Raw genomic sequence first — 15,368 nt, 5'->3', positions numbered from 1 at the left:
ACCGGCGCGGGCTGATGACGTAACTACTGCTTCCGGTCCCTGGCGCTTCCCTCCAGCTAAAGCCGGGTGAGTGCCGTGTCCTGGCTGGCCCACCCAGACCGAGACCTGGAGTGGGCTCTGCAAGTGGTTGGTGTGGGCGTCGCACTTCTTCCCGGAACTATTCCGTGCCCTGCCTCTGCAGCCCAATGGGGTGTGCGAGTGAGGGGCCGCCTGAAGGTGGGCCGGGGTTGGAGGAAATGGCCTGGGAGTCGCCGCGGGGCCTGGGGCTTTTTAAGGCACCTGACCCCAGACTTCTTGGAGCGGGCGTTGCCAGGGCTTATTTTCTCTAGGTTCGAAGACCTGGGCCTGAGCGCTCACGTTGGCCCTCTAGGGGGTCTTCTGGATTGTACCCCGCCCATGACCTGCTATTCTTTTCCTTCCAGCATGATCTGCTGGAGCCCCAGCAACTTGCCTGAAAAAGACCACTCGACCTGGACGAATCCTTTGGCAGCTTCAGACCGTCCTTGAGGAGGATGACTGAGACAATATGGGCCACGCGCTTTGCATCTGCTCTCGGGGAACTGTCACCATTGACCATAAGCGTTACCTCTTCATCCATAAATTGGGGGAGGGGTGAGTGTTTTGGAAATCATTTAGTCCCAAGAGTTGTGGTTTTCTGAAGGACAGCAGTCCGCACAGGATAGGGACACAGAGCCTCTAATTCACCGAACAGAGCCCAGCTCCTTGGTGGTCAAGAAAGTGGATTGTGGAACCAGTCTTCTAGATTCACCATGTATGGCCTTGATAAGCCCTAGTTGCCTTATCTGCTTATTAGAGCTAATTGTGCTTCAATGGCGGGGCTGTGAGGACTAAATGAGATAATTCGTATCAAGTGCCTCCCCTATTGCCTGATTCATAGCACTTGATAAAGGTTGGCTGTTATTTATTTAATATTAAGGCCCTGCATTAAGGTCATAGGACCTAGAAAGTGACTGTCCTTGCTCTATGTTAATAATCTTCAGACTTCTTTTTAGTGTCACACCTTGGGAGTGTTGCTAGTAAATGGGAAAGACACCCCCCACCCCACCCCACCCCCGCACTTCTCCCCAGGGAATTCCTCTGGATCCCAGCAGTATGGGAGATGACCTTGGTCCTTCACTGACCTCTTTGGCCCACAGTGGGTTCAGCTTTGTGGACCTAGTGGAGGGGTTGCATGATGGACAGTTCTACGCCCTGAAGCGAATCCTGTGTCATGAGCAGCAGGACCGGGAGGAGGCCCAACGAGAAGCAGACATGCATCGCCTCTTCCATCACCCCAACATCCTTCGCCTCGTGGCTTATTGTCTGAGAGAGCGAGGCACTAAACATGAGGCCTGGCTGCTGCTACCCTTCTTCAAGGTCAGAAAGTCTCCTGGCTATGGAGGGGGTTGCAACAGAGCCGTGTGTGCCAAGGACTATTATGAGCAGTCATGCACATTAGGAAGCAGAGGTCATGTTCTGGTTTGAGCATTTCAGATTTGGGTTTTAAGGAACCCACCTGGGGTGTAGGGTGTGTGGTGAAATTACTATAGACTCTGACATAGGGAAAGAATCAGGTCAGGGAGCAGAGGCTAAAAACATCAACTTCGGGGAAACTTGTTTTGCAGAGAGGTACGCTGTGGAATGAGATAGAAAAGCTGAAGGACAAAGGCAACTTTTTGACTGAAGAGCAAATCATTCGGCTGTTGCTGGGTATCTGCAGAGGCCTTGAGGCTATTCACGCCAAGGGTTATGCCCACAGGTCAGTGGGAGGCTCCATGTACTTGCTGGACAGAAAGGAAGAGCCTCATCAAGAGAAATGAGAGATCTCTGTGCTCTTCTCCAGGAACAGTCCCTGTGATTCTTTTACCCCTCTAGGATCCTGGCCTTCTGGTTCAGGGATGCTCATGGGTCATTTCTACTTCCCCTCAGGGACCTGAAACCCACCAATATCTTGCTTGGCGATGAGGGGCAGCCGGTTCTAATGGACTTGGGGTCCATGAATCAAGCATGCATCCACGTGGAGGGCTCCCGCCAGGCTCTGGCCCTCCAGGTAAAAGTTTCCAGAGTCCTTTGCCCACCTCTTCCCCATCCTCAACCCCTTCTGGTGCATGCCCTGGTTTGGTCACATGACCAAGACCTGTGCCCTGCTTCTGAGCTCTGGGGCCACTGTTCCAGGACTGGGCAGCCCAGCGGTGCACCATCTCCTACCGGGCCCCGGAGCTCTTTTCCGTGCAGAGCCACTGTGTCATCGATGAGCGGACTGATGTCTGGGTGAGGAGCATGTGGGTGGGAATGTGGGAGGGAAGGAGTGCTGCTCTGTGGCTGCCGTGAACTGGAGGAGCAAGTCTTTGGTTTCCAGTGCATGGGGCCCCAGGAAGCATGTATGTCCCCATCCCCCCTCAACTTCCTTCCTGGGAACTGTCACTGACACTACTCAGTTGCTCAGGAAGTGGTATAATCTTGCCCTTTGAGCAGGATAAGTATAACTAAATGTCAGGGCTGGAGGCAGCAGCTCAGCGCAAGACGCAGAGGCCTCCAGCTAACTGGCAGTTTCTCTGGGGCCCTGGTGGTGTCACGTGACTGAAGTCGGCATACTGTAGTCTCCTTTCACTACAGAATGAAACAGAGATGACTCCATTGGTCCCCTTCCAAGGAATAACCAAGTTATGCTCAGTCCCTAGGCTGTGTGCTATATGCCATGATGTTTGGGGAAGGCCCTTATGATATGGTGTTCCAGAAGGGTGACAGTGTGGCCCTTGCAGTGCAGAACCAACTCAGCATCCCACAGAGCCCCAGGTGAGCTCTGAAAGGAGCAGGGGCACTCCAGGCTCCTCCCTTCCATTTGCAGGGGTCAGAGCACAGGGGGCGGCCGCCTTCCTCACCCTCCCCTCCTCCTTCTGCAGGCATTCTTCAGCCTTGCGACAGCTGCTAACCTCAATGATGACTGTGGACCCCCAGCAGCGCCCTCACATTCCTCTGCTCCTGAGTCAGTTGGAGGTGCTGCAGACCCCGGCTCGGGACGAGCACACTACCCACATCTGAACAAACCTGAGGCCACGTTGAGAAGGTGGCCCCCGTGCCTTGGCAAGGAGCTGCCCTCCCTCAGTAGAATCTCCATCCATTCAGTGCAGGACCGCGCCCTTGTCACTGGGGGCAGCTGGGGGCTGGGACAGTTTGCTCGGCCTTCTGTCTCTGATTCTGCTCTCACCCCCAAGAGCAGTAACTGGACTGGAGGCCTACCTGGGTGGGGGTTGGGGAGGGTGGGGGATGGGGAGAGGGGAACTGATAGAATATAGTCAAGGCTCTGAGCAGGACTGCTGAGCATACATCATGATCTGCCTCCAAATCTGGGGGCAGGAGAATGTATAAAACAAGAATAAAGTGAAAGCAGCTTGGTGTGATCTTAGTCTCATTGTTCCTGGAGTGAGAGGAGGTGCAGGGCACCCACAGGCTGGCTGCCTTTTCTGGGGGAGAACCTGGAGAGAAGAGGGACTGGTGAAGCCTCAGGAGTGGCATAACCATCCTTCCACATTCGGAGGCAGGTATCCCTACCTTAGATCTGGTTGGTGGGGGAATGGGCACTTCTTCTCCTAGCTTGTCTTAGTCAAAAACTTCAAACTGCTCTGGCCTGAGCTGGTTTCTATGCCAAGAACTGGGCCAAGGGCCCCCTTGAAGCACCCTCATCTCATTCTTTCTTCATTCCCATGGCTGGGTAGCTTAGTCAGAGCAGCCCAGCTGGTTTTCCAGGAAGGGCTTCTGGGTGGAGACACCTGAGGAAGCTTCGGGACAACCACACAACTGGTTTCCAGCCTCTGCCTTGGGGCAAGGGGAGTGGAAGTGGTGGACATTTTAGCCCAGAATCTCTCAGAGGTGGTTCTGGTTCACACATGGTTAATGATTAATGGGGCCTGTGTGGTGTGGCAGTATCCAGCTGCCACTTCCTGCCTCCTCTGCTGAGTAAACAGGGGCCCTGCCTTTGCTGGGCTGGAAACCTGTTCCCTCAGAAAGGGCACTGCGTCCCTAAATCACCAGGGAGGGGAGGGAAGGGCAGGGTTGGCATCTCCTGCTCCTGAGAGTGATGCTCCCCCCCGCCAACTGTGCCCACCCTCCAACTGCTGACGTCAGTGTGGGTCCTGGGGTGCCTATTAGCAACCTTGAAGTTTTCCCCAGGGCCCTGGCAGAAGGCTCCCACCAGCTAGCACAGAAGCTGAGGCCAGAAAGAAAGCACAAACAGAGGGGAGATGACCTGACTTTTAATGGCACAACCCTAGGTCCCAGCAAAACAGCAAGACCAAAAGTAAGCTTTGCAAAGCTGCTGGGAGGTGCACTGACACAAACAACTCTAGGAGATCGCCCTTGTTCCCTCCCAGCCCCCAAGCTTATGACTAGGCTCCACGCCCAGGAACTCTGGGCCTGCTCAGCCCCACTCCCAAGCCCTTAAAACGCAGAGGTGTCTGGGCCAAGCTTTGCTTCCAGTGTCGGTGAATGCAGAGCAGCGGGAAGAATAGGGTAGCAGTCTAACTCAAACACAGAAACTGCCGGGCTTAAACTCCTACTTGGAAAGGAAGTGAAGCCTCAGATCCTTTAACGGCTCATGTTGGACAGGTCCAAGATCCGGTCCTCATCTCCCCCCTATCCTGGGCACTCCTAGGATGATACGTGGGGTCATGCTTCCTGGGCCTGACAAGGGCCCCTTGGCAGGTCTAACCTTCAGCCACGGAAGGAAAAACTCATGAGCAGCACATAGTGAGGGTGGCAGCAGAAACAGCAGCAGCAGCAGCAGCACAAAAGGGGAAGGCAGCAAAGCTCAAGCACTCAGAGGGGACGAGAAACCGGGCAAGGAGACTGTTTATTTCGAAAGGATTTTGCAATAAACATAGTGAGTGGGCTCCAGGCAGTGGTTCTATTCTTCTCCCTCATCCTCGTCCTCATAGGAGTCGATGCCCACTTCCTCGTAATCCTTCTCCAGGGCAGCCATATCCTCCCGGGCCTCGGAGAACTCTCCCTCCTCCATGCCCTCGCCCACGTACCAGTGCACAAACGCCCTCTTGGCATACATCAGGTCGAACTTGTGGTCCAGGCGGGCCCAGGCCTCAGCGATGGCGGTCGTGTTGCTCAGCATGCACACGGCACGCTGCACCTTGGCCAGGTCACCCCCGGGCACCACAGTAGGGGGCTGGTAGTTGATACCAACCTTGAAGCCTGTGGGGCACCAGTCCACGAACTGAATACTGCGCTTGGTCTTGATGGCAGCGATGGCAGCGTTGACGTCCTTGGGCACCACATCTCCACGGTACAGCAGGCAGCAGGCCATGTACTTGCCATGGCGGGGATCACACTTCACCATCTGGTTGGCAGGCTCAAAGCAGGCGTTGGTGATCTCTGCCACCGACAGCTGCTCATGGTAGGCCTTCTCTGCAGAGATGACTGGTGCATAGGTGGCCAGGGGGAAGTGGATGCGAGGGTAGGGCACCAGGTTGGTCTGGAACTCCGTCAGGTCCACGTTGAGGGCGCCGTCAAAGCGCAGGGAGGCTGTGATGGAGGAGACGATCTGGCTGATGAGGCGGTTGAGGTTGGTGTAAGTCGGGCGCTCGATGTCCAGGTTGCGGCGACAGATGTCATAGATGGCCTCGTTGTCCACCATGAAGGCACAATCTGAGTGCTCCAGGGTGGTGTGGGTGGTCAGGATGGAGTTGTAGGGCTCGACCACGGCCGTGGACACCTGGGGGGCTGGGTAGATGGAGAACTCCAGCTTGGATTTCTTGCCATAATCAACAGAGAGCCGCTCCATCAGCAGTGAGGTGAAGCCAGAGCCGGTGCCCCCTCCAAAGCTGTGGAACACCAGGAAGCCCTGAAGTCCTGTGCACTGATCAGACTGAAAGGCAAGAAGGAAAAGAGCAATGTGGGTGGGGAAAGGGCCTGAGGATTTCATATGTTCTAGCTTCACAAAAGCCTAAAATTTCTCAGGTATTAAAGCAGACTAATGAGTATCCCACAGCCGCAGCACGCTCTGAGACATGTACAATTAGAGATGACTCTATGAAATGGATTTGGAAAAAAATGTTTCTGACCATTAGCATCATTTCAAAAGTTTCCTTCCTTCTACCCCCAATTCTCACCAGCTTGCGGATCCGGTCCAGTACTGGGTCAATGATTTCCTTGCCAATGGTGTAGTGACCACGAGCATAGTTGTTAGCAGCATCCTCTTTCCCAGTGATGAGCTGCTCGGGGTGGAAGAGTTGCCGGTATGGGCCATTTCGGATCTCATCTGAAAAGTCATACACCACATCGTTAGGGCAGAAACCACAAGGCTGTGCTCAGCACAGACCTCCCTCCCTCAGCCTGGTGGCTGTGGTCAGATATATGGAAGCATTCATCCTCCTGCCAGCCTGAGATAGCAGTGTGTGAGAGAAACCCAGACCTGCTGCCCAGCCCAGTCTGCGATCAGCCTCCCTTCTTTAGCTTCCAGCAGTGCAAGGGGTTTTCAGGGCCAGGAAAGCCAGGTCTAGACATCCTCTCTCCAGAGAGAAACTTAGAGTCACTTTCCAGCCCCTCCATTCCACCCTCTCTTCCTCTGCTCACCAATTACAGTAGGCTCCAAATCCACAAAAACTGCCCGGGGCACATGCTTTCCAGCACCAGTTTCACAGAAGAAGGTGGTGAAGGAGTCGTCCCCTCCACCAATGGTCTTGTCACTGGGCATCTGTCCATCCGGCTGAATTCCATGTTCCAGACAGTAGAGCTCCCAGCAGGCATTGCCCATCTGGACACCTGCCTGCCCCACATGGACTGAGATGCATTCACGCTGAAGGGTAAAGAGAGGGGACATGGCATAAACCCCACATACATAAGTCCTTACCTCACGAGCCTCTCTCCCACCCTATCACCTACCAGTTAGGATGACTCAGTTGGCAAAAGGGCCTGAGCAGAGGTCAAAGAGGCTGGCATCCTGCCCAGGCTCTCCTGCATAGGACTTCCCAACTAGAGGCACCCAGTAGGGCTGGCCAGATCCCTCAGTCTACTCCTTGGGGACCTTGTCAAGTAAGAGCTGTGGCTCCATATGACCCTGCCACATTCACAGGACATTCAGGCAGGACGGAGAGGTCAAGTGCATGTGAGACAGGCAGACACTGCAGTTGCTGAGACAAGGACAAGCGATTTTTTCAGCTGTTCCCAATCCTTACTCCCACAGATCAGCTTCTCAAGAGCCTGAGAAGGGACAGAAGGTTTTCCAGAGCTACAAATTTATAGCTAGAGGACCGCCCTTGATTAATTCTTTGCTTTGAGGATGAACAACTAGAATATCATATAACCCTCTCACCCTTTCATTCTTGCGAACTGTAGAGGTGTCTCAGCCTTCCAGTCGGGCATCAACTGACCACGCTGGCCAGCAGGTTGCCCTGGCCCTCACCACCTTTAAATCCCATCTGGCTCTGGGGATCAATCCCATCTGGCTGCTCTCCCCACCTCTACCCCCACACCCTGGGTATTTTCACCACGTTCACCCACTGCTGTACCCTCAGGGAAACTGCAGAGAGCAAAAACCGGCAGGCGCCGGCAGTAAGGTTGTGGGCACTGGGGCACTCGCTGCCCTAGGCTCATCCCTGCCAGTCTGGAATTAACCTCTGAAGAGCCAAAGTGGTGCAGAGCAGGGCCACTGCGGCCTCCCTTTTCGACACCGAAATGGCGGGGTGACGGTTTGCAAACACCCAGAAAAGGAAGTGGAACCTGCGGTGAGGCCCCGAAGGTAACCTGCCTTGCCCTGGGCGGGGTGAGCGCCATCCTGCGCTCTGGCCCCGGATTCGCCCCTTCTAGATTCTTTCCAGGTCCATCCCAGTGGAAAGCGAGGATTGGATTTCGGCCCCCGTCCCTGGGCTATAAATACCACCCCCTACACACACCTCTTTCCCCTCCCCCCAACCTGGCCTCGGCCCGCGCTCTCGCTCAGCGCCAGCTGTCTCTGCCCGTCCGTGCACGCGGGCTCCGGCTGGAGAGATTCCGGCTCGCCTCACTAGGCCGAACCCCATTCTCGCCACCCCTCCAGGATGAAAAGAGGGGTGCTGAGTCACGGGGGGGTTGCTGTGGGTAGGAGGGATGCGCCCACAGTCGGAGGAAAGGGGGATGCTGAACCAAGTGATCTGACCCCTTCCCACCTTCTTGCACCAAGCGCGTGTTTGGTCAGTTCCAAGGACCCGGGAGTGAGCGGGAGGCTAAGGGCGGAGGGCAGCCAAGCGGGGTCTCCCTCGACCGCGGAAAGGACGGGCCGCGGGACCGCGTGACTCCCCTCAGGAGGGTTAGGACACAAATTCTTGGTGGAGCAGGAGGGGATACCAGGAGGACTCCTCTCTACTACTTAAGATTCCCACCCCGCTCCACTACCCTCCCCAGCATCCGAAAGTGGACAACTTGGCCCAGCCAAAGTCACCGGGAGGGGGTGGGGGAAGGCAACCTCCACCACCACCCCCCCCCCCGCCAACACCTCGAGACCTGAAACTCCAGATAGAGGGCCCTGAGCGGACCTAGCGGGAGGTTCCCCGAAGAAGAGGAGAACTTAGGGACGGGCGCGATGCCGGCAGGGCCGCACTCACCATGGTGAGTCCGGGCGGTGGGTCTCACGTAGAGTCCGGGTGACGGGTCTCAGTGAGAACTGCGCTAGCTGCAGTGCCGCACCGCTCTTATAGGCGGGGGGCGGGCCCGCGCGCTCCGACCGCCCACTAGGAGCGGGGCGGCCCAGACGCCCCGCCCCCGAAAGGTAGGCGGCCCGGAGGGGTGGGGCCAGGGCGAGTCCCCTCCCCGGGGCGTGCCAAAGTCCCTCACCTGTCCCGCGTGAGTGAGCAGTAGCGACCCGAGCTTAAACCCTTCTTTCCCGGCTTTGCGCCGACACTCGGACCTCCCGAGCTCCGCTATTGGGACGCAAGGAGCGGTGCCAGGATGTGTCTCTCCTGCCCCTGCGTCGTGGGGGCGCCTGTCTCTAAGGTGTTCTGACTTAGGCCGGGTGCTGTAGAGGCTGTTTTTCCGGAGTGGCTGCAGCCAGCCTTCGCCGGTGCCCTCCCCGCCCCGCCTCTCTGAAGGCTCCGGCCGACTGCCTGGCTCTGGCCCGTCCCCCAGGAACGGCTTGCAGTCGCACGAGGCCTGCTGGTCCGTGGCCGGGATGGCTGGCCTTCGCCAACTCCCACGGGCGGCCGAGGACCGGGAGCTGCACAGTCTGAGCCCCAGGTTGTCGATCCCTTAGGTTGCTCCGCAGAGCCGAACCCCACAGTCTGTCTGCGAGGGCCGACCCCCGGAATCTGTTGCGTCTCGCAGGCTGCCCGCTGGTCAGTGGCCCCGTCATCAGCACCGTCACTATTAACCGGCCCTCGCCATAGCCACCTGCCCACTTTCCTGCAGCCAGAACCGCCGGAGTTTCTGGGATTCGCAACCTGACTGCCCTCTGTGACCTTGGGCAAGTGACTTAACCTCACTGAGTTCTTGAACCTCATCTTCACCGGTGAAAGGTGATAACGATCCCACCCCCAGAAAGCATTGTGAGGTGTTATAACGTTTGTTGACTCTGAAGAGGAAAAAATAAAATGGAGATTCTGATGTCATGGATGGTTTTGACTTTCCCATCCTCTTCAGTCCCTAAGCCATGGGCAGGATCTGCTACTTGCATCTCAAAGCCCTCGGAGCTCAGGCAGCGGTCTCATCTAAAGCTATTCCTTCTTTCTACTTTTCATTCCCATGTCTTGCAAGAATGGGCTTTTCAACCTACTTCTGCTTTCCCTTGCATGCCTTACATTTTCTACCTGTCTCTCTTCACTGCAGAAATCATCAGAAGTGCCCTATGTGCCTATTGGTGCATTCTGTCTCCTGGGAAAAGATTCACCTGTCTCTCCTATCATAGTTTTTCCTAGGGCCAAGGCTGCCTGACAATATAACACAGCAGGATAAAATAACTAGCAATGGCAACTTTCTACCAACAAAATAGCTAACTGATACCTTACTTTAGCAAGGCATGGAAAGAAACACTGTGAAATATGACAAGGTCTCTTTTCCCAGTAGACTAACCATATGGTTGGGAGAACAAGACTCATTCATAGAAAAGAAACCTGGCAAGGGCACATAATGAGGTTGCTTTGGGAAATGGGGTCACGGTCTCTACAGAGCAAGGAGCCTTGGTGACTACAGAACACGTGGCCTCTTTCAGACCTTCCCTGGCCCTCTGTTTTCCTTGTGCAGCCCAACCCTGCAGAGTGAGTATTTTAAGAGACTTGTGCTATCTTAGGCAAAACCCAAAACCTATTTGTTCTTCAGGTTCAGCTTCTTTTTCTGTAAAACTGGGATAATAACTTTGGATTGTGAGGACCAGATGAACTGGAGGATGCATACATACACAGCAAAGAACTATATGTCCAGCTGCCTGGACTCTTAGAGCATTTTGTTCATTTATTTTAGTGTGTGTAGCACCTCATGCTGCAGTTATTCATGCATATGTTCATCTTATTAGACGGTGATCTTGCTGAAGGAAAAGACTGTGTCTTATTCACTTTTGTGTTCCCCGGTTCCTAGTATGGCACTTGGCACATGGTAACATTTGCTAAGTGTGTGTCAGATGAATTGTTTCACTATAGAGATGGGACTGAAATTAAGGTGAAACTCTTAAGCAGCCAGAAGTTTCAAATCAGCAGCCTGGAAAACAAATTCTCTCTCTGAAATGTTTCATCTGGCACCCACAGTGTTAACCCACATTGCATTTAGAATATGAAAAAAAATTAGGAAATTTTTCTGTATGGGGCATCGCCAAAGACCACCCTTATGTTAGGAGACTTACTAGACAGACTCACAGGACTCAGCATAAGCTTGTACTCACAGCTAGGGTTTATTACAGTGATGCAAGAACAATACGCACCTGGATAAAAAGGGGGAAAGACACAACAGGAGTCAGAAGGAATCCATGTCCTCTCCCTCCCATAAGGACTTACACAATGTACTCTTCCTAAATGAAAAGGGAGCAGTATTTCCCTGCAGTATTTTTGCCCAAGAAAGCCCACTAGAGACTCAGCACCCCAGGTTTTTAGTGGGGTCTTTTCACAGAGGCACCTCTGCCTTACACGTGCCAAAATTCCAGACTCAGAAGAAAAATGGGTGTTCAGCATAAATCACATCGTTTACCCACACTGTCCAGGCACAACTAACTATCCTGATCAATCAGCTGTTGACTGGGAGCACTCTAAGAGCCAAGTTCTCAGATGCTAGCTGAGGGCCAACCTTGAGAGCAGGCTTTTCCAAGGATAGCTGTCTCAGGCCTGCTAGGTTAACGGTTTCAATCATGTAAAAAAAATCCAGATTCTAGCTTATCATGAAACAAATTGGAAGAGATGGCTATTCTAGCCCTGCATTCCCATTTAGCAACTGTGATAGGCAGAATAGCACTCCCCCCAAGATATCCACATCCTAGTCCCTGGAATCTGTGACTACATTACCTTCCATGGCTAAAGATGGTATGAATGTGATTAAGGTAAAGGTCTTGAGATGGGGAGATTTTGGATTTTCTGGTTGGGCCCAGTGTAATCACAAGTCCTTTTTTTTAGTTAAAACAGGTTTTTTTTAAATTATGAAAGTATGATAACACATTAACAGGAGACTTGGAAAATACAGAACAAAGTTACATATAGTTCCACTATATATTATAGTTATTTTTTAAAATAGATAAATTAACATTTTTAGTTGGGCTTTCAATATCAAACTCTCAAAAATTAATACAGTGACTACAATACCATTTTCTCAAAAATTAACAATTCTCTTCTACAGAGTAGAAGGATCTAGTAGACCTGAAAAGCACTATGAACCAATTCAACGTAATTAAGATTTATACAATTTTCACTCAGCAGTAGAATACAAATTCTGTTCAAGTTCCCATAGACTGTAAACTAGAAGACACTGGAACACATCCAGGGGCATAAAACAAGGTGCAAAACTTTCACCGTCTAAAGGTATTGAAATCATATAGAATCTCTCCTCTTATCACTGTAGAATCATGTTAGAAATTAGTATCAAAAGATACTTGACAATAACCCACCTATTTTCAAGTGGCATGTGACATTTACCAAGATAGAAGGGTCCTTCTGAATGGAAGAAGGAAGCAGGAGAGTCAGAGTCAGGGAAGGTGAGAGGTCAGAGTGAAGGCTCTCAAGATGGAAGGAGGCCATGGTGAAGGAATGCGGACAGCCTCTAGAAGACGGAAAAGGCAAGGGACGTATTTTCCTCTAAAGTCTTTAGAAGGAAGGCAACCATGCTAACGCCTTGAATTTATCTGTAAACAGGTTTCCAATTCCAATGGTGGGAGAGGGGGCTCCCCCACACACCACCAAGCAATTCTCAGACACCAGCAAGGGGTTTGAGAATACAGCTCGATTCTGCACTTTCTGCCTGGAGATAGCATCAAGTTCCACAGGTTAAAGGTTTGATCCTACAAAACTGTCCCCCCATTTCCTGCTTCAGATGCCAGTCACAAATTCCAGTTGTTACCTAAGCTTCTGACCCTCCAGCTACAAACTGGAAGTTCCAACAACCCCCTCCAACTCTGGATACCAGTCGCAAGTCCATGTGGTTACTTGTCCTGACTGATGGGCTGCAGATTAGAGTTTACCGTCACCTCTTTCTTGGGTTCAACTGATTTGCTAAAGATGCTTGTAGGGTTCAGAGAAACGTTTTACCTATTAGGTCACTGGTTTATTATACAAGGATATAAGCCAGGAGCAGTCAGATAGAAGGGATGCAGAGGGCACTGTATGGTAAAAGGACATGAGCTTCCATATCATCTCCAGGTTCTCTACTCTCTCAGCATCTCCATGTGTTCACCACCCTGGAAGGTCTCCAAACCCCATCCTTTTGAGCTTTGATGAAGGCTTCATTACATAAACACGGTTGATTAAATCACTGACAATTTGGTGATTGAACTCAGATCTCCATATACCCACCCCTCTCAGGAGGTCAGAAGGGCATGATGGGACTGAAATTTCTAAACCTCTAATTGCTCAGTTGGCTCCACTGGCAAGCAGGCCCCATCCTTCGGTGGGTCCAAAAGTCACCTCATTAACATAGCAAGACACCTTAATCACTCTCAACACTTAGGGAATTCTCAGGGTTTTGGGAACTGTGAACCAACAAGAATGGACAAAGAACAAATAACATATAAGAAATACATTTTGGTCATCTAAGCAGCCACATTTTTTTCTTATAAATCATAAGATTGCATTCCCCATAAGATTTATTTTGGACTTTTGATCTCCAGAATGTGGGATAATAAATACATTTGTGTTGTTTTAAGCTACTAAGTTTGTAGCAATTTGTTACAGCCTGGATAGGAAACCAGTGTGGCAACAAATGTAGCTGGGTGATGGCTACCTTCTTAGGATGGGCAACAAGCTGTTCCAGTTCACCCAGCCCTGTTACTCTGTGTCTCCCTGACACAGAAGACCAGGGCCCACTGCCATTTAACACCACATGCGCAACCCACATCACACATTTATGCTAGCCTGGCTGCTGCAGCAACGAGTTCACAGCCCTAAGCAGGCTTCCTGGCAAGGAAAACGGAGAAGACAAGGGTGCAGGGAGACACGCCCAAGGCATGTTGGTGGAATATAGAGTCTGCATCTGGTTGGGCATGTGTGTCTGAGCGTGCATGCTCATGCACATACAGGCATGACCGAGTGTCTATGTATTTTCTCAGGATATAGACAGATCCCCTGAATAAGGGCCATAAGCTTTTGGTAGGTGTGCAGATAATAGTCCACATCGCCAAACAGAAAACTCTTGGACATTCATATAGAATCTAGAAGACAATGCCAAACACTTTTTCAGTCTTCCTGATGAGGTATTGTTTAGTCCACTCACCCAACGTGGGTGTCAACTCTCTCTTTGGATCGCTCGCCCTCCTCACCACGCCTATTGTTATCTCCATCTTTCCTAACTCCTTCTCAGAGTCTCACCTCCATCTTGAAGCAGTGTGGCAAGGTTATCAAAGTTCTTTGTTTGCTTTTGGCTGTGCCACATGGCACGTGGGAGCTTAGTTCCCTGACCAGGGATCAAACCTGAGCCCCTTACAGTGGAAGCTCAAAGTCTTAGCCACCAGGAAAGTCCCCATCAAGGTTTAAAATATCTCCATGGATTCCATCTGAGAGAGGTGGAGCTGAGCCTTACCGCACATCCATTTTTTTTTTTCCCAGTCGGAGCATCTACTAGCTGTCCTCCTCCTCACAGCACCATCTTTCCTATGGGATAGTTCCATGTCTTCTCTCCTCCCTGCTGTCCACACTGGCTTGGTTCACATGTTCCACTGAGATGTTCTTGCTAAGGTCGCCAGTGACCTCCATCTTGCCAAACCAGAGATCATGCCTCTCTCTTCATCTTTCTCAGCCTCTCAGCAGTATGTGACATAACTGATCCTTCCTTTATAATGTTTCATAGTTGAAGTACTTCCTTCTTGGCTTTGATGACACTTCCACTCCTGGTTTTTGTCCTAGCCACTCCTTCTCGGTGGTCTTTGATGGCTTACCTCTAAAGGGTGTTCCTCATAGCTCATTCCCAGGCTTTCCATGTGCTCTTTCTCCCTGAAGGAGCAATAGTTGAAAGTGGGTGATGAGTATATGGGATTTTATTATGTTATCTCTACTGTGGGGTATATTTTTAAATGTCTGTAATTAAAAGCAATTGTACCTTATCTAGGGTTACTCAAAAAAGAATAGCTAGAGTATATATATAAAGAATAGCTAGAGTATAAACATCCCAAGCTGCAGTGCAAGAATAGAATAAAAAGAAAGCTGTATCACCTATATGTTGATGACTCTCAAAGGTACTCCTCCATTTTGGACCTCTCCTCTGAGCTTCAGAGTCACATGACTGTTTGCCTTCTTAATATCATACCTTGAAAGCCCCTTAGACATCTCAAAACAACACACTCAAAGTAGAACTTTCATCACACTCCCTGCTAAACCTGCTTCTGTCCTAGGCTCCTGAAAGTGAAAGTCATTCAGCCACGTCTATACCAGTCCATGGAATTCTCTAGGCCAGAATACTGGAGTGGGTAGCCTTGTCCCTTCTCCAGGGGTGTCTTCCCAACCCAGGGATCGAACCCAGGTGTCCCACACTGTAGGCGGATTCTTTACCAGCTGAGCCACAAGGGAAGACCCGAGTCTGAGTGAATAATACCACCTTCCTACCAAGTCCTTAGGTAAAAACGAAGGACTGTCCTGTATTCCTCTTTCATTTTCTTCCTCTCCTCTTTTATTAATGAGAATGTTTTAGCTTCAAATCATGGAAAGCCTAGCTACCAACAGCTTAAACAATGGGTGTATTATTATCCCACAAGAAATCTGAATGGAGGGAGG

At 51.5% G+C, this 15,368-nt stretch overlaps 2 protein-coding genes across 4 annotated transcripts; one reads left to right on the top strand and one right to left on the bottom strand.

The window, feature by feature from the left end:
* Window positions 1-8: 8 nt before the first annotated feature.
* Window positions 9-3,396, top strand: STK16 (serine/threonine kinase 16). Of its 3 annotated transcripts, XM_061148683.1 has the most exons (8): window positions 73-216; window positions 423-612; window positions 1,158-1,377; window positions 1,626-1,759; window positions 1,930-2,050; window positions 2,176-2,271; window positions 2,675-2,796; window positions 2,904-3,186. In XM_061148683.1, exons 2-8 carry the CDS (start codon window positions 527-529, stop codon window positions 3,040-3,042), a joined length of 918 nt encoding a protein of 305 aa, XP_061004666.1. In that variant the 5' UTR covers window positions 73-216; window positions 423-526; the 3' UTR covers window positions 3,043-3,186. The 3 variants fall into 3 exon arrangements, with proteins under 3 accessions (XP_061004665.1, XP_061004666.1, XP_061004664.1); XM_061148682.1 differs by lacking the exons at window positions 73-216; window positions 2,675-2,796 and adding an exon at window positions 9-66 and having other exon boundaries at window positions 2,904-3,396; XM_061148681.1 differs by lacking the exon at window positions 2,675-2,796 and having other exon boundaries at window positions 2,904-3,396.
* A 1,434-nt stretch (window positions 3,397-4,830) lies between these two features.
* On the bottom strand, window positions 4,831-8,674 carry LOC133060846 (tubulin alpha-4A chain). Its single transcript, XM_061148679.1, has 4 exons — window positions 8,589-8,674; window positions 6,583-6,805; window positions 6,120-6,268; window positions 4,831-5,875 (listed from the first exon to the last, which is right to left on the bottom strand). The coding sequence occupies exons 1-4, from the start codon at window positions 8,589-8,591 to the stop codon at window positions 4,904-4,906; spliced, it is 1,347 nt and encodes a 448-aa protein (XP_061004662.1). The 5' UTR covers window positions 8,592-8,674; the 3' UTR covers window positions 4,831-4,903.
* Window positions 8,675-15,368: the final 6,694 nt, after the last annotated feature.

This window comes from Dama dama, chromosome 8 (assembly GCF_033118175.1).
Source record: "Dama dama isolate Ldn47 chromosome 8, ASM3311817v1, whole genome shotgun sequence".
NCBI lineage: Eukaryota > Metazoa > Chordata > Mammalia > Artiodactyla > Cervidae > Dama > Dama dama.
This window is presented reverse-complemented; position numbering and strand designations above follow the sequence as displayed.